The 24298-nt window shown below is 44.6% G+C and overlaps 1 protein-coding gene across 1 annotated transcript in view; it reads left to right on the forward strand.

Moving 5' to 3' along the window:
- LOC147650998 (uncharacterized) overlaps positions 1-24298 on the forward strand; it is a 131510-nt gene that overhangs the window by 96258 nt on the left and 10954 nt on the right. The window contains exon 3 of the mRNA XM_086846936.1: positions 23764-23820. Coding sequence (XP_086703062.1) covers positions 23764-23820 — 57 coding nt within the window. The remainder of the gene's footprint in view (positions 1-23763; positions 23821-24298) is intronic.

Here is a 24298-nt window from a genome sequence, read left to right on the forward strand (position 1 = left end):
TCTCTGACTTTGGGAAAGTACATTGTGCTACTGACCTCTTGCTTCTCGCACTTCCCCCTGACAACCCAAGGAGAGGTTTGAGGTATCAGCCACTGCTCAATTTACCGGGCATTGGCACTTTCTGGTTTAGCTAAAACACCAATATTGGACTGGACACACACTCCCCTTTAAAAGCCTTACCATCTCTTACCAACTCTTCCTCTTTCCCTATCTTACAGTGCCAAAGCCGGTGAACTTCCATAAAAATAGAGGAAAAAAAAAAAAGGTAATTTTGTTGAACTGGAATTTACCCAAGAAAAATATCCTCCAACCATTTCTGCCAAACCCTGAGCCCCTGCAGAGCTGCCACACAGGCACACCCATGTTCACATATGCTTACAGTGGACACAGATGGGTAGATATTCACAAGATTCACAAAAAGCTGGTATTAATCTCCAGCCGTGGCTGCAGAGCAGGAACACTGATCAATTCTTATTCACGGCATTGTTGAAAGGTAGAGTTCACAGAGTGCCCGGTGTGATCTCTTCCCCCATTTCCTGAAGATGCAGAGTATGTAGAAATGTGAAGGGAAAAAGGCAGGTTATTCCCGGCGGTGTAATTGGCCAGCAGTGCCTGGATGGGAGCCAGAAGATCAGAGGAAGAGAGGAGAGCACTGAGTAATGAACCGCATGCTTTTAATTTCACTTAAGAACTCAAAGGAGGAAAACCTGAGCTGTATCCATGGGGATTGCAATCAATAGTCGAACAGATAACAAAGAACTGCTGCTCAGGATGGAAAACTGCCTGGACCCATTAGTTTATTGCCCAGCCTTTCTTTGGGAATTTGCTCTTTCTTGCCCGAGTTTTTGGCTCTGGCTCTGAATCCTGCAAACACTAGGGAGCAGCAGCTTACTTTGAAAGCATCCTGGCTGCACGATAGGGCTGGTGCTGTCAACTTTCGCCGTGTGCCAGCCCTTAAAATAAAGAGAGAGAAGCGGGGGGGAAAGGGAGGGGTGGCTGTTGGGAAAGCGTTCTTGATGATAATTTGATTGCATGCATTAATGATCAAAGTGTTGCAGACTAATTACCAACACTTACCTCTCAAATATTAAGTTATCATTTATTCCCTACCACCACCCCAGCTTTAGCTCTGCATCTACCCCCTACATTGAGGGCGATCTCCTGCTCACAGTGTCAGTGCCCTGACACCCGACAGCCTCTCAAGCTCCATCCCAGGCGTTCAGGGAGCATCCCCTCCCCAGCACCACCACCACGTGTTCCCTTTGGCAGATACTCTCCTATTCCAGGGGTCTTGGGAACCAGGTCAGCCTGGAAGAGGGAAGCAGAGCATGTTTTGGCATGATCTAGAGGGATTCTTGGAAAATCTGCCACCTCCTCTTCTTCATCTCTTATCCGAAGACGATCCCTCCACGTGGGTACCTCAGTGCAAGGTGCCTGTGTCGGGTTGGTCCAACTGGGGACCTGCCAAGCCAGAAATGCAAACAATGACTGTCCTAAACAATGTGCTTTTCAATGCTGCTTCCAGCATCCATTTTAACTAGACAAATGCCAGCCTGCTGCCATCTGGTAACAAGAGGTACTAAAAACCTCAGTGAGGAGCAGAGGGAATCCAGGGGATATTACTGGCCGCAAACACGTTGCAGAGGAGGAGATTTCTTTTTAACCTGGGCTTTTCATACTCAAAAAATGGACACAAAGGACTCTGGTAGTGATGGAACTGAGGAAATACTCATTTAAACATCCTCTCTGTCTCTATCCACTGTGACAGCAGGAAAAGCATCCTTGCTTTTTTCAGTGCCTCCTTTCTCTGGAGGAAGAGCAGGCAGGAGCAAATGTTGGGTTGGATTTTATGTTATGTTTTTAATTAGGTTATCTTTAATTGACTAACACCTTCCCCTGAGCCATCTTGCTCTGCTCAGAGACAAAATACCACGGAATTGGCCCATTTTCCACGAGCACTGTGGTATTTCCTCTATTCACACAGTTAAATAGCCTCCATGCAGATTTGGCTACCTCCTTGCAACTGCTAGAAATAACCAAAATACAAGGACTAGATGCAGAACCAGTGGCACTCAGCTCAACCAGAGTGCAGTCAGAAGAGTTGCATCTCTCCTGCATGCTGCTAAAGAGCTCTCTTAATGCTTGCAAGGGACTTTTCCTGGGGATCTTTGGGTTTTTTCACCCCACTCCTTTCACGGGATGAAACTGGAGTAACTGCTAAATGAAATCTTCAGAGCTGCTCATTCTGATGTGATGCTTGAGATACAAGTGGGTGCACAGGACCTGACAGTTCCTTCACCTGGAGCCTGCCTGTATCTGGGGAGGTTCCCAGGCAGGCAGGTGGATGCTCCACACACCAGTGATGTTTTTTGGCAGCAGTACCAGTGACCAAAAGCTCCGCGAGCATGGCGAGGCTTTTCTGGAGCACACACAGAGCAGATGAGATGTCACTCTGTTTACTCACACGTACTGTGCACAAACTGCCCATTATTGGCACTGCAAAGTTCCTGGCTGCAGGAGGCACAGCAGCATCTTTCAAAGGACTGTAATGAAAGTGGGTCAGACATTTTCCCTTCCCGGGGCAATCCTTTAGCATAAGCAGGGATTTAAGTGTGCACAATTCCCATTATCTGCAATTGTTATACTCTTTCTCACAAAGAAAGGGCTTCGTAATTCAACCAGATCTGTCAAATGCACACACAGTGATGAAAATGGCCTGTTAGATGATAGGGGGTTGCCCTTTCAGTGCTGAGGAAGGACATAACCCTCCTGGGAGAGAATGATTCTAATCCTGAACCGATAAACTGTGCTTGATCTTAGAAGAAACGTTTGCAGAGGAGTCTTTTCATGCAGCTGTGGTGCTCATTTTGCCACAGGGTTGAGCCCTAGGTCTCCTCTACAGCCAAGATCATTGTTTCAGGCATGGTCTAGCTGTTCCTGAGCTCCACAGCAGAGCCAAGGGTGAGCAAGGCCAGCCAAAAACAGACCCTCCACCCATCGAGATGTTGTCACTGTGCTGCATCTCCCATGCAGAGCAGAGTGGCAGGACCTGTGCATGCAGGCACAACAGGGGAATATCTGAACCCTGTCAAGGCCACTGGCATTAGACCTTCAGACATTCAGAAACTGGTATAACAGGACCCAAGGCAGGGAGGGGGTAATTCCAGGTAGCAAAATGTCTCTTTAAGCCCCTGAAAAGCTGATTTTCCAAGCCATTTTAAAGATGCGTGAAAAGCCCATCTGAGTGGCCAGTATGAGATCAATTCCTCATCTCAGGCATTAACATTTGGTGTCAGCTTTGCTCTCACTACAAACTTTAGAATAAAAGATGGAAAATGGGAATAGAACAGACTATGTTGTAAAAAATCCTATCTCTATAATAGCCTTAAAAATTACTCTGTTGCTCTCCTTGAAAGAGAATGTTTCAAAAGCTTTTGTTGAGCTGACCTTGCTTCATGATTCTCTTCCTCTTTGGAGGATGTAAGGTCAGTAGAGAAAAAGAGAAATTAATAGGACAAAAACAAGGAAGATGAAGAAAAATCCTGTATTGCACAGGAAGGGAAGACAAGACTGATAAACAAAATTTAAAAAAAAAAAATCATCATCATCCAGGTAACTATGGATGAGAATGCTGCTTCCTTTTGGGTCTGAAGGCAAATTATGGGTCTGTTCTCGCTGGACATTGAAAATAGCTTCTGATTTCTTATCCTACTCACTTCCCAGGAATTCATTGGTGATGTTTCTCAGGTAGCAAGGCTGTCTGGCATTCCTTGGAAATAAAACCTCTTCCAAAGATTCAGAGGCAGACCCAAAGGAGAAAGTCCTCTTTTTCTCTTGTTTTCCTGCTTCTTTTAGAACAGCTGAAGAAATTATACAAATTGACTCTCAGGTGCCACATACTAATGAGCATTTGAGAGCTTCCACGTTTTTGGATGACAAGACGGAAGCAAACCAGCACACACACTAAAAAAAGAAACATGAAGCAGTCCCTCTCCACAAGAGATTAAAAGCACAGCAGCAGTCAGAGAGGCAGCTTTCTAGTGGTGACCTCCAATGGATCCAATATTTTTTCCACTTCCACGGGTCTCTGCTCACCACTCAGAAAGATGATCTTTCTAAATGCCAACTCATCCAACTCTACCCTGATCGGAGGAGAATCCAGTCTGGCTCTTGCCTCCTCGCTGGCAATAACGATTCCTCAAATGGAAATTAGCCGACAGATTTGATGATGATGCACGAGCCAGAAGAGAGCACAGCTCACTCTGCCATAGCTCTGCAATCTCCTCAGGGAAAACAGGAGTAAAAATCCATTTGTGTTTGCAAACAAGATATGTCTTGAATGTTCACTGGGGACCTCTTGAGCAAGGAGGTGCCAATTTTACTGTCGTCTTTTCTAGACATCACATAAAACCAGCAGCCCAAGTGCATGAGGTATTTTCTTCTTCAATAAAGACCTTTTGCCCTTGTGTCCTATACTGCAAGTGTTTCAATTCCTAGAGGAATTTTTGTCCTTCCTTATGTGATTACTAATCTGGGGTTCTCTCATGCAGAGAGAGTCCACAGTTTGTGTATTTTCCTTCTCTTTCCTTCAAGGCTACAGAGAAGCACAACTCTTTGTTAGCACACACCTGCAGCTACTGGGTCTCCCTCAAATCTGCTGGCACCACCTTTTTGGTTTTCTCAAAAAGACAGGAAGGCTCAGGCCTCTGAAAACCTTAGCTTCCAGTGCAACCAGTGGAATTCAGGACTTGGGCAGCTCCAATAAAGTATTTTCAGCTACTTGGATTAGTTACCTCCTCTTAATAATACCTCCAATGCAAATTTTATCCAGAACTTACTCAGAAACTGGGTTTTACTGTTAACCTGAAGAGTTTATGAAAGCATATGGTCCTTTTTCCATGCCACAAACTTGTAATTCTGAAAATATACCTAGTGGCTAGGACAGACATTTAAGATTAGAGGCAGAAAGCTATTAGCACTCTCAATTTCTAATTAAGAAGTAAAAATCTATAGCAAATTAGCCATCTAAATAGAAGATAGCACCATAAATACCTTTGTAGAGCTTGGGCTAAATCCTTTTGCTCCCACCATAAATGATTGTTACCCTATGCTCCACATTTATCTCACCAAGTGGGTCAAATGGGAAAAAGCTTCATCAAATTTAAACAATGAGTATAATTTCACAGAGAAAATTAACGAGAAGTCTGATTTAAGACTATGGATACTAACACAGAGGAAAATTTAGCTTGAATATCTGAAAACACTACGTCACAATTCTGTGAGACTGGAGAAGTCACTCCACAGAAAGCAGGAGAAAGGAGATTTAGACCTAGGCTGGAGAAAACATCATGGCACTGAGGGAGAAGCCTGTGGTGAGAGAGGAGGACAGAATGAGTAAATAAAGCTTTTTGCCCTGAATTTTTGTCCTCCATGAAGGGACAAAGCCTTCCTGAGTTTACAGTGACAAAGAGAATGTTGCTGCAATCTCTTTTCATTTAAATTAGCAGGTCATCCTGGGAGATCTGGGGAGGAGGAGGAGGGAAAGGAGGGGACCTGCTTCAAATGACTAAAAGAAAAACAAGGACATCTCAAAGGATGAAGCGAATTGCTCAGAAAATAGAGTTTACATACATATGCCAGCTTAAAAAAGGCACTGAAACGCAAAAGCCCCTGAACAAAATACAATGAATACAGCAAGTTGGAGACGTGGTCACAGGGAGTTTGTATCCAGGTGCTGGCTTAGTAATTGGGTCAGTGTCTGCAGATTCATGAGTACAGGTGTCCCACAGGGAAGCAACAGAGCATGCTCGTAACCTACCCTGTATCTCCTGAATCCATCATCCATCCCCACATAGCTTAATTCACATAGAAGAAAAAAAAAAAATCATTTGTTTCTAAACCCCAAATGAGGCAACAAATTTGACAGTGAAAGAGAGAGAGTGGCTGGCTGTGTGTCCTTGATAGGCTCTTTGCTTTCCCTCAGTAAGCCATGAAAGGTAGATTAAAAACAGAAACCGTTGTTTCAGACTTGCATCCCCAAATTTTTCCGTTGTCGTATCTGTTCTACTCTGTTCTCCAAGGGTTCCTGTGGGCTGTCTGTTCCTCTCTGAAAGAGCAGCCTTTACAAAGGCTGAAAGCAGAGTGCATTTTGCCTCCTGCCAGCATCTTGGTCACAGAGCCATTGCTGGCAGCCTGCGGGCAGCAGATCTGAATGTGCCCCAGGGTATGCTAATAAAAGCCAGGATGATTTGAAGAGGGCTCTGGACAGGCCTGGGGTACCCACAGGCTCACAGGGTAGCACACCTGTCTTCAGAACTGCCCAAGAAAAGCTCTGCACAACCCTGTTGTCCTCACCTTCTCCCACCAGCACCTTCCATGCCAGGACTGGCATCTGCCACAGGTTCCTCTCTCCAAGGAGAGAAACCCCTGTAGAGCCAGCACTCTTATTAGGGAGTCCTTTTTCAGTGTTTGAGTGTCTTCATGGTAATAGGGCAGGAAGTAGGTAGAAGGGACCCATCTGGCACTTGGAGAGGGACTCAGCAAGCTCTGCAGTGGGTTTAATTGCTGTGGGATTTGCTGGGAGCTGCAAACTGAACTCTAATACAGAGGAGCTTCCTCCTGTGGTTAAAGAGATCAAAAAGGACAGGTGTAGAGAAAGGAGTCTGTAATCCTGCTGAGTCTCTGGGTAGTGTGAGGACCCATAGGGAAGACCTTGCAACCTAGAGCAGGCAGTGTGGTGGTCTAAATTAGAAGAGGAACATAGCCAGTCAAATTAATAGCTCAGAAGTGCACAATTGATACCTCTAACTGCACTCGATGTGAGCAGAGTTTTCCACAAAATATCAGCCCAGACTAATGTAGTTGTCTCATGCTATTTGAACACACACTGATAGCACACAGTGCAGCCTAAGGATTATAAGACAATGACTATTGTAAATGTAAGATCATGAACAGGGTCCACTATTAGTCTTCAAAGCAATTTTGCTATTAGAGAGAGAAAAGAAAACAAATCAAGCAAATTATATTTGTTTTAAAATGATCAATCTCTTTATCTGAGTAATTTGGCCAGTGTCCATGCTTGTCGGGTGTGACTGCCTGTACAATCTTCCATTGTTTCTAATGACCAGCTCGGGCTCAGGTTAATTAACCCACTCAGACATCTTTCATTAGCCTTCTTATTTTAATAAAAAGCACTTGTGAAATTTATAAAGGCTAAGATGAATCAAGATAAAAAATAAAGTTAAAGAAGGTTCTTATTTAGCTGTTTCCCTCTTTGCTTTTCTCTGGGTAATGGCTACAAGCAGTAAGGAAAGATATAGTGCAACAGGAGGATTCCTAATTGCTCCTTCTGGTTACAAAGAACAGGAGCAGCCAACTGCTGCACCTTCATCAGAAGGGCATTAATTCAAAGCCCATTGTGCTTATGGCTATCTTGGATCAAGCCTTGAAATAATTTTAAATCTGTTGTAAATTCCTGAAAAATGTGTAATTACAGTCCCTTATGAAGGTAATTCTTTGATGACCTGAAGCCATAGGTGGAGCATTGGAAAGCACGGGAGAGGTGTTCAATATTTAACACTCTTGCAAGCTGGGAGAACAACATTTAAATTAGTAATAAACTTACAGGCACCTCCAAGAAAGGCCAGTGGCTATAAAGGCAAAACTCCCATCAATTTTCCTTGAAATACCTGCTGGAGAAACTCAGTGTTCAATAGAAATTCCTCCTGAAGTTCACTGAAACTTTTCACTCCACAAAGTTCCTGCAGGGAGAGGATTTGTGAGATGTGTAACTTGTCTGTGCATGTAGGATTGGTTCTATGCACACAGCACATTAGCTCAGTAAGGACTGTTGGGAATTTCACCCAGGGAGTAAGGCATGAATCCAGAAGGTCTCTGCAGGTGCTCGAGAGATGATCCTTTTGATGTCTACACACAGCCCTGCTCAGCTGGACCCAGCAGCAACTTTAGCCAGAGGTGGTGGCTGTCTTAAAAGAGCATCAGAGTGAGGGTAAGGTAAAAGGATGTCCAAGAAAGACAGACCAACCCCAAGGACAACGCCTCAAGAGCAGCTCAGCATAACCAAGTGACTGATGGAAATGGCCACAGTCTAGACTTGATACACATATTTAAAACTAATTATTCATTCCACCTCCTTTTCTTCTCATTCAATGGCTCACTCTTATGCTAAAACAACCTGGGAATGGGCAAACATGACAAAATTAGAATGCACTGTAGGGGTGAGAGACGGAGAACCAGGTAGTGGCACCTCGGGGAGAGAGAGAAACATGCAGGGTTTGTTGGGAGAGATCTGCTCAGAAAGACCCTGGGGAAATCTGCAGCCAGCTCTGTAATTGTGACAGTCTTATTAATAAAGCAGGAGCACTGTAGAAGACAGACAATCCAGAAGAAGCTCAGGGATTAAGGAGAAAGCTTTGTAGAAATTTTCAGATACCATCAGATGTGCTTTAATATCAGCCAATGCTTACCAGAAAAGAGTGAACAAATATTCTGCTGTAAAACAATTCTTCCCATTTTGCCACATTTTTCTACTTAGCTTTTAGTAGTGTGGGAAATTTTTGATCTTTCAAACACAGTTAAAGGGACTGGGGGGGAGGAACTCTTCTTTCCCTTCCACAGGTTTCAGGTTGAATTAACTCAGTTCCCAACTCTGTTTCATTATTTTAATAAGATTGCAGACATATGTTTAAGGGTTTTATACTAACATAATTATATATATAGATCAATAAAAATGCATATTAACAAGTAGGTACACAAGTATACATTATAAAAGATATGTTTTTCATATGGAAATCATTGCACACAGCTTAGCATTGCAATGATTGACACAACATTATTATAACTAAATTGGAAAGCGTCTTTTCCTGTAACACCTGCCTCACTCTTTGTTACAGAGAACACAGATGGAAGTTGTGAGACTCCCCATACTACTACCCCTTTTCCTTTTATTTTGCATTAATGCTTTTACAGGAGGGGACACCCCACAAAAGAGGGCAAATCCTGAATTTGGAGATGGGTTTGAGGTGTCTGTTATCCCAGGCATGTGTGCACCGAGGCACACCAGGCTGCACAGCCTTTACTTCCTCCTTGCTGTAAGAGGCTGCACATAGTGGTAGAAATCTCAGGACACCCTTCTGGAGGGGAGGACACTGCAGCTCCCTTTGAGCTGTGCCCAAAATGCTGGCAGGTACAACCTGTGACTCACCCTTCTGGGGACAGCAGTGCTTATTTTTGCACTGGCATCAGGGGGTCCCTTGCAGCCAGCTCTCTCCTCTCACTGCAACTCCTCCCTGTCTGTTTCCAGCCTGGAGTATGGATGGCCATTTTGCCAAGGTTATCGTTCTCTGTGGTGCCCTGGAGCTCAGGATACATTTAGATCCCATAGTAATACTGATAATGATAATAATAAATAAAGCTGGAATCTTGGGAGGACATTTATTTTAATGATTCCAGCTCTGCCTGCTACATTCAGGGGTAATATCAGCTATCTATCTACGTCTTCTTTAATCTGGCCAAGTAATCTGAGGTAATATTTATCACATAAAGGTTCTGGGTATTTGCAAATACCTCTTCTGTCCATTCATTAGTCTTAAAAACTCAGATTTCATTCAGCAAAAGATTCCCATGGATAACTAGCCCAGGCTCGAGGCATTTTCAGTTTTTTGCTCAATCCTGACAATGTTGAGCATTTTCTGTCATGCTCATTCACCGCTCTCACCCTTCAAGAAGGATGTAGAGATAGATAAAAAGTGGGGCAGGGATACAGTGATACATATCCAAATAATCTCCCATCCTCCATCTCTTCATGATTTAGGGCTGTACTGAGCCAGAGATGTAATGTCTTCCTAGTTAATAACACTGGTGGACTCCTCTCCAGTGAGAGTGCTTGTTTCCTCCCTGAACCGACACAAACTATAAATATCCAGAATTTCCCATGGAAAAAGGGTTTCCAATATTCACACACACTGGGCTGAGAACACCCTTGTGCTCATTCTGCATCTGCTGAGTGCTCACCTCATTTGGTGCTTCCTTTTTCCTTCTGGGAAAAACAGGGAGCACTTGGTCCCCCAGGTTTGCAGGTTTCACCAGGAAAATCTCTGAGTCTGGCAGCAGAACCTGGGAGACCCACCCAACCCTCATGCATCTTGCAGCAGGCTGACACACATGTCGAGGGGAATTACTGGGCAGCATCTCATCTGCAGTAAATCGCCCAGGAAGGGTCTTGGTGAGTGGCTCAGAAACAAACCCCGTTCAGAGGGCTGAGGCCTCTGGTTTTGCCTGACAGATTGTGCTCCCACACTCCTTTTCTCTCACCTTGTCATCCAGTGAGATGACTCATGCAAATGAAGAGCAGCTGAACTTAAATCAGAAAAGTCCTTAGGGACAATCAAAGGGCAAAGAACCTGGGGAGAGGGAGGGGAAAACGTGTTTGCATAGTCATCATGACAGCCACCAGAGCAACAAACAATTAGATTCTTCCCTGCTGATGAATTAACAACGCTTCAGCTGAGGTGTCTATTGTGCAGTCTCTATGCAGGAGTCAACCAGGCCTTCAGGTGTTTAACCAGCACTTGCAAAAATCCTCAGAAAGAGCAGAACTTCACTTTAGAGAGAGCCTGTCCTCCCTCAGGGTGTCCCTGGAGAGATAACTCCTTGACTCACCCACTCGGCTAATGAGTGTCGGTGCTGCTTTGTGCAAAAACTCCTCAAGGTGAATGAATCTCATAGGAACTTACAGATATGAAGCCACACAGAGGAAATCTTTGTTTCCTGCAGAAGGGAAAAAAAAAAAAAAGGGTGAATGTGTCTGTGTATAGGAAAGTGCCCTTCCTTGTCCTTCATTCCCTTGTCTTCCTTACAAGCTTGAATTCCTTGAATAAAAGGGGGCAGTGTTGAAACAGCGTCTCTAGGTCAACAAATGGAGGTTTGTTTATCAACACGTAGCTAAGGCACTACTGAAACACCATCTTAATTAATAACATGACCTTGTTAAATATGGCATCTAACTGCACATGCAAATTCCTGCTTATTTCTCAGTTGTGTTTGCTTTCTATTCCCAGTAAAAACAAGTGTTTACTCATCACCTAAGCTGCGCGGAATGTAAAGATCCTGCAATCTTCCCAGCTGCACAACCTCTACTGATGGTGCAAGGCATGGAAAAAGCAGAGCTTGGTTTTCTCCAGTCCCAAGAAGAGTTTCCAATGACAACTCTTGGGAGATGCTCTGCCAGCCCAGGGCTTGACTTTTTTCATTCTGTGAGTGGCTGGGATGAGGCTGAGGATGGAATCCCTGCTGGGAGGGGTTTCTTTGGCCTTGTTTGCAGGACCAAAGTCTCAGAGCAGCAGGTCTCCCCCTGCATCTGAGCCAGGGCCTTGAATGGGAGTGGGAAAGGAAGGTTTACTTCCCAAGGACCCAGCATTATCCTGCAGTCCCAAACTGAACCCTCATTACTCTCTGCAGAAAGGATCTCTTCCGAGAGAGCCTGCTGCTCTGGGAGGCTTCCATGGACGTGCAATATTCTCCCATTTTAAGTGGTGAGTGGCAGAATTGAAAAAGCAAAACAAAACAGAGAAATCCTTTCTGTCTCCTGGCATCTTTGCTACTTCATTGCTTTATAATAAATGCACATTCCCAGCTGGCCTGAGGGCCCTTCTCTCCTGCCTGGGCAGAGGTGCTATTCATTCACGGTTCACAGGGGAGGGAAGGAGTCACACACTTCACTTTCACAGTCTTGTAGTCCCAAATCAAGAACCTCCACAAGACACTATCTAATCAAAACCAGACACTCCCTGAGGGCACCATATACATTTAGGAAACAAGGGCATTCAGCCCTCCATGACCAAATTTCTCAATGAAGGAGAGAATAGTCCTTTTTTCACCACACCCCCCAAGCTTGCTTGAAAAATAGAACAATATTCTCATCTCCTGTCAGTTCCCCACCCCAAGTTCCCCCACAAAAGCAGACAAAGGAATAGCATACACACTGCTCAGGGATGCTCCCATCTCTAATCTCCTTCTCAAGACAAAGGGACTCTTAATATAAAAGCTGTATTTCTTTCTGACTTCCCCATGGGTGGGGCTGAGGAAAAACATCAAACAAGGGAGAAATGCTACTAGTTAAATGAGAGACATGAAGAGGGAGCAGGATTCCTGGGCTTTGTTTTGGGTCCTCCCACTGCTCACTGTGGGGAGTGCAGATAAGTCACGCTTAACCTCCCTCCACAGTTTATCTAATACCATCTGGGTTTATTTTTCTGAAGTCTCACAAATCTCATGCTCACATTCACTTCGTTAGTGCCCATGTGCAAGATCACACATGCAACAAAAGCTACCTCCTGCCTGTCTCCAGGAATGTGTGACCCCTGAACATGCCAAAAGAAGTCCCCTGGGATTGCTTGTGGCCTTGGGAAGTGGGCTGAGCGAGGTCTGGAAGTCCCAAGGAGAGAGGGGATAGCCACAGTGTGATTCCTGAGGAAGGGAAGTGTGTCTGCCATCCAGCTTTGCTGAAGGGTTGACATATACAAGGGTTTCTTGGGAGGAAAAAATTCTGCTCTTCTTTCACTCATCGCAGGCATCCTCTTCCACCCCAGCACCTGAATGATGGAGAATGGTTTCCTGTGGGGCAGTGCTGGTAGGGCAGCTTGAGGCACTGCCAGCCGTAATTCAGCTCCAAGTGCTAAAATCCCTGGGGCAGAGGCAGTTTTCTTTGCTCTGCCTGTTCTGTGCTTAAGTCTGTGGGGGCCCTAAATCCTGGTTCCAGCCTCAGAGTACACCCACAGGACAAGCGTCAAGAGAAGCAGCAGCTCTGCAAGGAGCAAAGCTGGAGTGGGACTGAGAGGGAGGAGCCGCTGAGAATTGGGAGTTAAAACTAGAGGATAATTCCCAAGATTGTTTTTCCTGCTAAAGCAAAAGGGTACTTAAGGATGGGCCTTAACTCCTTCAGTGTAAAGCACCATGAAGTGGAGAATGCCAGCCCTGCCTCCCCACTTTCCTGCTCCTAAATGGAAACACAAAACTTTCACCCTTCCCTCTCCATTACTGGTGGCTTCTGCTGCTTTGGGAGGCAAGAAAGGGGACAGCACAAAATGGAAAAAAAAGCACTGAAAGGGATGATTACACGTGGGAGAAAAAGAAAAAGCCCACTTTTCTCCACACAAAGGGAAGCTGCTGGCTGATTGCTTTAGGCAATACACACGGTTGCTTTGTAACACACAGTTTTCTATCCAGGGTCCTCTTTTAAGTGCTGCAATAGAAGAGGAGGGAGAAAGGAAGAATGGAAGTGGATTCAAGCCCTCTTCACAGAGAAATGCCCAGCCCACCTTATAAGGCTTTTATCCCCTCTTGTCAAAAATAACCAGACATGGTTGAGGCTTACAGAGCTCCCAGTTCTCATTGCTCCCAGCTACCAAGCCAAGATGGTCATCCTGCTTCTCTAAAGTTGGCAGACCATCTCTTACTCCTTGTCTCCCTCTCAGGGACTGGGTATTCCATAGCCTTCCTGCACAATGTCACTGTGTCAGGTCAGACCTACATGTCTGGCTGGCATCTCCCCACACTGTGAGAAAACAGTCGTATTTCTAACACTACCATCAGCTCATCTAACTAAGAAGAAAAGGGCTGGAGGTGAAGAAATAGGAGCAGGAGTACAAGAATGTCATAAAGATGATGAGAAAGATATGACCAAATCAGGAAGATGTACTACCTGTGGTGATGGGCAAATCTTTTTCAAAACTAATGCCCCACTGACTCATGACAGTGATGGTTATACACTCACTAGGCCATGTGCTAAACTTGGCACATGGGAAGCAGATGTTCATGTCAGCTCTCCATCAAGACCCTCTGTGTCTCTCCAAAGCTATGTCCCTTCCAAACCTCTCATTCCTCACCTCCCACTGAATCCTGTGTTGTATGCCATCACTCTTCTCACTGGCCACACATATATTTTCAGTAAAGATTTTGGCTGTTGGGAGTGGAAAAGGCAGAAGAGTGTTGCTGTTCCCATGTGCATGAACTTCTCTGTGTTCCCTCCTTTAGGAACCAATCCAGAGTTTCCAGATCCCCCAGCCTGATTTCCAATGCACAAAGATTTATCACTGTCCCTGTTGTCTTACCCACTCTTTACATCCAGCACTATATTTTGGGGAAGGAGATTTACTTTTTGAGTGATGTGAAAGCATTTGCTTGACATGATGGAAATTTATGAGTTGTGACTCCTGGCTCCTCCCCCAGGACCCAGGCAAGCAGTTCCTGGCAGGGGATGAGGAGGGGAGAGCAGAATCTGCAGACAGAACCAAATGGACATGGCTTCCTGCTGACAGGAGATATTTATGGATTTGCCAACATTTCAGTATAAAAATAAGGAGAGTTACTGAGGTGTGGGGGGAATAGGGCAGAAACAGCAAACTCAAACACAGCCATCAATCTCCTGCCTGCCTGGGGTGACAAGTGGAGGAGAGACCTCTGTTACCCATCATTGCAAGCAACCATTACATAAAGATGCAGATGATGGACAATTTTCAAAGGCTTCTACTTTCTTTTTCCAAAGGTCTCCTGCCCCAAGACCTTTGCATGGAGAAATAGCTCAAAGTAGACAAGACCTGCCTGTGCCAACACATCACTGAAGCGAGGCAGGACCTTGGAGGGATGAGCTGTGTTTTCCTGTGCAGCAGTTGCACAGAGAGAGCAGTTCAGGCGTGATGGTACAGCTGCTCCTTGGTATCTGCAGGGACTCAGCACCAAAGCTGGTGGGAATGGGTGTCAGCTGCTTCATGGACAGTGACTATAGGCTTGTGTGATTGTCAGCTGGCAGCCTTTCACAGCCAGAGTGCTCAGTATTATCACTGATCAGTCCCATTAAGCAAGCCCTAGGCTGCTTCCCTTCCACTTCTACCCTTTTGCCTGTTCATTCCAACTTGCTTCTCTCTTTCCCTCCCAGTGTTTTCTTCCTTCCCAAGTGTTGCTGCAGGTAAGGGCTGAAATTTCTGCCTTTTGGTTACATTCCACACTGAAGGTTTCACCCATGAGATGACACCGAGAGCAATTCCAGTTCTGTGGGCTTGGAGAACATCATTGTTGACTCCAGAATTGCTGTTTATGTGCTCTGGTATAGAATCCAGCAGACCCTCAAGTGTTCAATGTGTTGTTCCTCCAGCCCCACTTTTGAGACCAGTAGTTTGGGACCCCACCCAAATGCAGCAGCTTTACAGAACCTCTGACAGATAGAGGTGGTGACTCAAAAGGATCAGCCAGCATTCCTGGGAGCTCAGCACAGAAGAGGGAGGTTGCTATAAAGAGGAAATCATGCTGTCAAGAAAACTTAAAACTGAACAAAAAGTGTTGATTTTGGCTTTTTCTGGGGGGCTTGCTTGCTTCTTCTGTTTTTCAGTTGTTCCAGTAATAAATCATTAAGCATTTGTGCATATGTGTTCACAAATTGCTTGTGGATAGTCATTTGGCTTGTACTATTTTGTGCTTTAATTGTAAAGGATGAGCATTTTATGGAAACATATTTCAGCTTATGGGCTACCCTGAGGATACAGCTGTCTTGTAATTCACGGTGTGTTACTGGTCAATGAAGTCTCATGATATTTATTTTATCCGTAGAAACAAAACTTCATTTTCCAAAAGCTGAATGCATCCCATCTTGAGTGAGGATTCTGGGTACTCACATTTGGATGCAAGTACCATTCTGCTGCTCCCTTCATACAAGCCTTCTCAAGGAGGAGGATGAGAGAGGCATGGACATGGGTCAGTCAACCCACTGTTGCAAATCCAAAATATCCCCACCCACCACGTGTTGTGTTTGCCTAACAAATTCTCCAGTCAATTCTTGAAGTTGCACAATTTGTCTTTAGGGACCCGAAATCCAGTTGCATTTATTCCAACACATGTGGCCTTGTCACGCTGGCTGAAGAATAAAACTTCTGGACTGCGGGATTTGTGCTATGAGCTCCCCACAGGAGGCTGAGGAAAAGGTGCTTCCTGTGAGAAACAGTGCCCAGATAAAAAGGAGAAGCTCTCCACACTGCATGTCTGTTTAATTTCCCTGTTTTCGGGGAAAATTTTCAGGCAGTGCATTCTGGAGGAGTGATGGACTGCTTGCTCTGCAGCTACACTGCCCCTTCCCTCCTCCCCTCCCACCCCTCTGTTCAAACCCAACCAGCTGTGCACTGAAGACACAAACAACAGCTTGAGCAGGGGTCGGCAGCAGAGGCTCCAGGAAGGAGGTGGCTGGTGGCACGTGGGGACTCGGGGCGTGCAGTTGGCACGGCAGATCTGAAACTCGCCAGCTGCCAGGACCCACCCCTGCAATCTGCTGGTGCACACAGCACTGCAGACAAGGGCTCTGCAAAGGGGGGAATGAAACCTGTGGTAGCAGCAAAAATTATTTACCCAAAGTTCATGAGCTTGTTATTAATGATTTCTCCAAGCCCCGTGTGCCAGCACAGTTGTGAGTGCCCACCCTTCATTTGCTGCAAGGCAAGAGCAAATATGGAGCGAGGCAGCACGTCACAAACAGCTTCTGAGCACCACAGAAATTCCCTGCCCACGTTGCCCTCCCAAACTGGGACTGGACACCTGCATACCTTATTGCTCCTTGAACACTTTCTGACTCAAAGCATCTCCCTGCAGACCCCCAGCTGATGTACAAGCCTGTAGACAGAATGTGTTTCCTCTGCAGGGCCACAGCCCACGCTTGAAGAGCAGTCTCAGATAACAGCAGCTGTGGGGCACAGCAAGGGACTGTCACACTGCTGCCCTGCAGTTTGGTGCTAGCTGTGGTCAAGCCATGCTTGTGGGGACAGAGGGCAAGCTGGAGGTTAATTCCCTGACAAGGCATGCTGCAATGGGACTGTGGGGCAGCTGCAGCAGACACGCTCAGCCAGCCTGGCACTGATGGACTCCTTCAGTGTATTTATCCTCTAACTCCTCATTAGATAAGGAACATTATGGATGATGAATTGGAGACAAGAGTCTGAGCAGGGAAAGAGCTGTGCACTGTAAGATTAAACTGAGGAGCTGGCCGCTCAACAAGCCCAGCATCATCTGCACTATGGGGAGGTCTTCTGAAGCTAAAAAATCTTACATTCAGTACACATGGCAAAACTATCCAGTGGTATGCCAATATTTCTACCAGGAATAAAAACTCTTATTTGGAGTAATCTTTCCTTGGCTGAGACTGTCACCCAGGAGTTGTCCTTATCATCGCGTCTGTAGTTCCTGCCTGCCAAACAGGAACTCGATTTTAATCAACAATTTGTTTCCCTTCAGGGCACCAAGCAGTTCTGCTTAGACTTTGGGATATGACCAACACTCCCCTACCCTTCATTAATACAAATGAGCAGTGCTGTTGCTTAGTAGTGATTTTTAAGTAGTTATGAAGCTAAAACTGGCTTTTTTACACAATTTCCTCTGAGGAGACAGGAGGAGAAAGCAATGCCAGTATTAGGAGAGGCAAGGACTGAAGTCTTGTATCTCTGTGCCAGCTGTTGGGACATGGGGTGTTTGAATTATCAGTGCTCACTGAAGAATATGAGGGGGAAAGTGGCAATATTTACATTTCAGTTGGGAGTTGAGTTTACTCACTCCTAACTTTCTTTAGACCCATTCCAGTTGGGGCACATTTCCATGAAAGTAGGTCTGGACTAAGCTAGGAATAACACCTTGGGACTTATCACACCTAATGCAAGTCACAGGAAAATGCAAACCAAGGTCTTGCACAGAGCAGTTCCTGTGTAGAGCAATTCCTTCTAAAATGCCTGACTTCCAGAAAAAAAAGACTTGAGCTGATTAACAATCAGCTCTTGTTCTGGAGGGACAGAAGATTTTGATTCTTCTTTCAGCTGATGGTTGGCTTTCTTGTGGGGGACCTTGTCCTCCCTCCTGTCCTGGCAAGTGGCCCAAGATTTTATCACACACACACACACACACAGACACCTGTTTGGAGGAATGTAGATAACATTTCTGCCTCTTGCAAAGACATGGCCACCCTTGCTCACATGGATTGTTCTTGTGCAAAGGAGCCCTCACACCATGGCAGTGTGCTAATTCTCAGTCTTACTTTCAGCTGCCTGAATCTAATCTGAACTTTCCTGTGTAACACTAATGTTATGGAAAATCAGTTGTAATAGACGAGGACCATTATTGTTCTTCAGGTCAAGCAATCAATGCAGTAATTTCCTTCCACTTTAATGTTATTATTTGGCTGTAATAATTTCCAGTTGAGTTTGCATGAGAATGAAGCTGAAATTGCTCCTGGTCACATTAATCTGGAAAATTTTCAAGACTCTGCTCTAGAAAATCAAGAGTTTGTTCCATTGAGATTTAATTAATGGTGATCATGATTCTGCTGCCCTCTAAGGATTTCATATCTTCTGGAGATGTCACCAAAGACACTCAAGGGATACTGTAATTCACTGTGTATTTCTGTCTGGGAGAGAGCTCACTGTGGCCTTGGATTGCAGCCTGAACACGTTTTTTGTTAGCTTTTTAGTAGCAAAGCTAAACCAGAAAAAAATCCCAAACCCTCTCTTTAATGGACAGTCAGTTCAGCCCTCAGTGATTAAGGAAACCAGAACATTGCCTGGAAAGCAAGGCTCAAAACACAGCAGTTTTCTGCCATAAATCCTGTTCCTTGAACAACACATTCATATATAGTGGTTTAAATAAAGCAGGGCCAGATAGAGTTCAGAAAAGTAGCTAAAAAGAATGCTGTTATTTAGGGCTTTCCATAATACAACTACCATGGCTTATATATTGGTGCAGGGGTCTACAGCCCTTTAATTTTCCTGGCAGATTTATGCACAGTTATCCCTTCAGAGGCTGCCTCTGATGCCTCTTCTGTATTGTGTGATACTGCAAGTCATGAAGAGCATCCACACAGACCCCAGTCTTTTTTGTCTAGGATGTGTCTTTCCCCAGTATGCTGTTGTGTGGTCTGGGAGAAGAGGAGGAGATCTTATATACAACATATCTGGGGCCCTTCAGTCAGCAGGGGCTGATTCAGACCATACATCAGATGAGTCTCCATTGTCCAGCCACCACACTCCATCTCCCTGGATCTCCAACTAGTTGACAGGGAAAAGGGAGAAACTTTGACCCAGTTTCTTAAAATTCTCACAGAGACGTGCTCCAACAGCATCCAAAAGCAGCAGCACTTCACAAAGGCCATTGTTTGCTGAGATAGACTTGGCCTGGCATCCTTGTGCCTGTTAGAAAGCGCCTTCTGCATGGTAAGGCCAGGGTCCAAAAGCAGAGGGACTGTTGGAGCAGAAAATTTTCGGCACACTCGGAAAAGCATGGAGTTGACTTTGCTAACCAGGTTTCCCTTGTGCTTAGCAACAGCTCCAGTGGGCCCCTGGGAGTTTTCAGTAGTCGGGAGCCTTGTTCCTTGGCAGGAACATAATGTTGGCTGTTTAGCATGCTGCTGAACCTGTAATCTACAGCCAAGCAATAGCAAACGCTGGAGCCAAGTGAACAGCAGGCTTGGAAGGAGGTTGTTTGCGAGGGCTGATTTCCTCTGCCATTTGCAAAAGGGCATCCTGCAGCCAGGCCATATGATTCTGGACTCCACTTCACTGTGGATGTGCTGCCTCAGTGCTCTGCTTGTACAAAATCCAGTGCCACTCCTGACACATTCAGGTGACTGTTCAGTAGGTAGGTAAGAAGCTCATTAAAATCAAAGAATATGCAACCCCAGAACATGCACAGCAAAGCCAGATGCTGCAAATGCATTTCCCCCAAGGTGCTGACCAAAGCAGATCTCTCTCATACACCTGGCATCTTCTGCAACACTATTTTGTTCTTTTGGCATCGTTCTTACTAAACCTCCATCCTGCTTTGACCAGCTTGCCTTTTTCGTGGAGTCACTTGTGGCTGTGTCCTGCTTCAAGAACATAGGTAGGTATCTCAGCCCACTCAAGACCAGGATCATGATCCACAATATTCATTGCTTCTTCTCCCCTGAGTAGTTTTGAAGCAATGGATACCAGTCACAATAAATTGCTCCAAATGGCTCAGCAGTTTGCTGGTATGGAGAAATGATAAGCAGGACAACTGTAGATTCATTTTCACTTGTACTCGCAGCCAGAATTGGCATGGACTAATGACTATGGCAAGTTGAGCAAATTCATTTTTGCATGTGACCTCTGCCAGGATTTTAATGCTAGGTCTAGTACACTAAACAATTATCAAAGGACTGTCTATGTGTGTCTGTTGAACACATCAGTGCACCCATTTCTAGGGAAGTGTGATGTGTACTTCCACCACAACCCAAACTTGGGGGAAATGTTTAATTTTCCTCTCAGCAAAAGTGAGTTATGTATTTGCATAGTGAAAACAGGCACATCCTCTGCTTCTGGAGCAAAGTCCCCCTCCTCCCCTCTCCCAGAGTGAAAGGTGAAAGTTCTCACTCAGCACCATGTTCTGCTCCATTATGTCCATATCTTTGTGTGTTCCCACACCCCTTTCCCTTCCTGTCATTTCCAGCAGGCAACTGGGAATCATTTGTACTAAGTTTTGTTGACAGAGGTAAAACAAAAATAAAATTGACTGCAGCTTAATGCATTCAAAACAAAAAACTGGGCTTCCTTTTAACTTGCTAAACAAAAAGCCAGGATACAAACACTTTTGGGAAATTCTAGGCCATGTCCCAATTGTCCTTTTTTTCAGTTCCAGCTCCAAATGAGAGATTTCATAATGGTTTGCTTTAAAGTGTAGAAAGTCAGTCCTCTATGTCCCAAGAGCCTAGATAACACAGGCATGCAAGACAGAGACCATGCACACTGAAAAAGCAAGGAAAAGAGAGTCTGATGCAGGGTTCATGTCCAGGAAATGACAAGACATCCATAATGCTCACATTGTGGAAGTGGACTGAGCTTCACAGACTTCCTGGGCAAACTGGTAGCACTGGTACCATCAGACTGTGCTGTGCCACTGACTCACAGAGGTGTCACTGAGGTTACCACAGGCACTGCCTCTGTACCACCAACTGTGCACTGGGTTGGGGCTTCTGGGACAGCCCTGCCATCCAGGTCCCCTTCTCCTCACTTCTGAAAGAGCTAAGTGGGGACTGCAGATATGAAGAGTTGACCCTTGTGCTGCCAAAATCATCCTGGGGTTTAGCCAGCACTATCTCCCATCCCAAGATGCCATGTGAAGTTTGGCTCAGCACAATTTGGTTGTGTTGGAGTCTGAATCATTGAGCATGAGCCCCCCACCAAAGCAAATACATGACAGGCAAAGAAAGCACAGAACACTTTGGCCCAGGCATGGACTTGGCTCACTTCCTTGAGCTTGTATCCTCACACTTTTCCTCCTCAGCCCCGCCTCATCATGCCAGACTGGTCACTGTCCCTGCAGTAAACTCCATCTGACAGCTACCTTGCAGGCTGACAGCTTCACAGGGGACTCCAGGAGACCCACAGGTTGCCCTTTTGCCCTTGTTAACATCTGTATTATGAACAACACTAATGGCAACATGACAAGCTGGAGATAGATGGATGTAAACAAACTCTCAGCAACAGTCACAGGAGGATTATTTGCATCATTATCTCTTTCTTCATTACCTGCAAAGGATCAGGACATTTATATTTTTGACATGTTCTGCTGGTCAGTTCAGCAGATGCAGGTTTAATTCTTATCCTTCTTTGAAGAGGGGAAGAAGAAGAAGGATTGGAAAGGCTTTGCCCTTGTTTATGGGAAGACTCTAAAAGGTTGAAGGAAAGCTGAAGACCATCCCCAGCAGTGGTGCCAGTCTGTTTATTAGCTATGGCCAGAAGAAGCAGAAACTCTCAGTTTAGAAATCAGTCTTCCCCAAAAAGAGAGAAAATGAGTATTGGGGAAGCACATGCTACAGAAATCACGTGGGAAGTCAGTGGATGAACAGCAGAGCATGTGGTGTAACTAAACGTGGGCTTCCTGTCACTGTCCTGAGCTACTAAAGGGAGAGAGATTTATAGTGCCTAGGTGTGGGAGATGGTTGGGGAATATTCATCTTTCCAGGGTGACCAAGGGACCCTTTGACTCCTGTCAAGACCATCTCTTGGAGAGATCCATGGAGGAACATGCAGCTAGGAATTTCTCTGAACAGGAGCAGGCAAAGTGCAAGAGCTGCATGAACTGGAAAGAAGGATGGATCTCTTGCTTTAAAAATCAGACAGATGTTTGGGTTATCCCCACATACCCTGAGTCACTACCATATTTGAGGCCTGTGTCATCTGGAGGCCTAGAAACCAGATATGAATAAAGAATATTCTCCTCAGGACCCTCACTACTGAAAGGATATTCTGCTGCTTGTAGGGATGGGATGTGGGGTGAGGAAGTGGTGTGAAGCATAAGCAGGACATGAATGTGGGCTTCCTGCATGGTAGAGCTGCTGGACAATCCACTGGAGGCAGGAGTTGGTTTGCAGGGCAGTAATCTGATATCAAACTCTACAGGACCAGAAACAAGGGGAATTTTGGTTAAGTCTCCAACCAGATCTCCAGACACACGAGAGTGTTCAGCTGGAAGTTCAGAAGCAGAGCCATCTAAGAAGGAAAGGTGCAGGGGTGAGGTGAGGTTCCTGACTCACTGCAGCATTTCAGCTGTGAGAAGAGTTCACCTTTTGCATCCTGTGCAGTCCTTGTCCTCTGCAGGCTTCCAGCTGTGCTGCCAGGCAGTGTGAGTGCTGCTGGCTTTGATGGAATGGGCAGCTCCGTGCTGGGAGCTCAACAAAGGCCAGCAGTTCATCAGACACAGGCCAAAGAGCATCTGCAACGGGACATATGCTAGAGTTCTGCTTGGCCTCTAAGCAAAAGCCACTGCTGATGGATGTACTGAGATACATAGAGGGTAAAAGTCCCACAGTCCAACCAAAGCCATACCATGCCTAGTACCCCAATGCCCTTATTTCTTCACATAAGAAGCTGCAGACTTTAATTACATATTGTATACATAGGTATATAATATTATATATTTAGTATATCTATTTAATTATATATAATACATATTTTTATATATACTAAGTATATATTAACTGAGTATCTTATAGTTTTCTTGATCCTAAAAGCACCTCTGTATTTTTCAGCTGGCATGTCTAAAACAGGTAGTGTTACTTTCCAACAGGATCCTGACATGACTCCAAAGATCTCCCCAGAAACAAAACCTGCTTAGGAACAAACTTGCCCAACTCTGTCACCAGTAAAAAAATCCCATGGAACCAGACACAGCAAGGAATTAATACAACAGGCCACGTGATACAATTACTTATTTTTATGGAGTCAAGCCATCTGGTTGTTTGGTTTTTTTCAGACATTTCCCTATAACAGATCTCATCCCTTCATATGTTTTTCTTATTAAAAAAAAAAAAAAAAAAATTCACCAAACCTCAACATCTAAAGTACTGAGACTACACACAGGAAGGACTTGGAAAGTTTCACAGAGAAAACTCTATATGAGCTGTTCTGTGCTTTTCCAGAGGACCCCCAGGATTTTCTTCATTTAGATTTATGAAAGGACCAACATATTGATTATGTAACTGCCATCTGAAGTTTAATAATATATAGAAAAAGTAAATGGAGCTGCTGAGGAATTTAACTCACCTATAAATAGAGAGTGGCATCCCCATTAATTCATTAAAGCTATATGGGAAGTGTAACATATTCCAATTAACATTTCATAAGATGGTTGTAGCTTGTTAGTTATGAACCAGCATTTGTCATTTTCTTTTTAGAGCAATTAAATGATATCCAATTCCCTTGGCAGGCTGGAGCTGTCTCCTTCAATAGTTTTCAAAGTTTCTAGAGAGGACACATACAAAAGGTAAGAAGGTTCCAGTTTTGCTGCTTTTTATCTTTTTCTCTTTTTCTTTTTCTTTTTCTTTTTCTTTTTCTTTTTCTTTTTCTTTTTCTTTTTCTTTTTCTTTTTCTTTTTCTTTTTCTTTTTCTTTTTCTTTTTCTTTTTCTTTTTCTTTTTCTTTTTCTTTTTCTTTTTCTTTTTCTTTTTCTTTTTCTTTTTTCCCTCTTTTTCTTTTCAGTTTCCTTTTCCTGTTTTTTTTTTTATTTTATTTTACTTTATTTTCCTCTTTTTCTTTTCCATTTCCTTTTTCTTCCCCCTCTTTCCTTTTTTCCTCCTCTCACTCTTTTTCTATGCCAGTTAGAAAACATTTTGCATCCTGAATGGTCTTATTCACCTACGGTTCAGTTAAATAACCACTAGCTAGATATAATTTGCTTAACCACAACAACTGGCCTGGTACCAGATGAGCTTGATATTTATTTAACAAACAGTTCTGTCTTAG

This window comes from Cyanistes caeruleus, chromosome 11 (genome assembly GCF_971803275.1).
Source record: "Cyanistes caeruleus chromosome 11, bCyaCae1.hap1.1, whole genome shotgun sequence".
Classification (NCBI taxonomy): Eukaryota; Metazoa; Chordata; class Aves; order Passeriformes; family Paridae; genus Cyanistes; species Cyanistes caeruleus.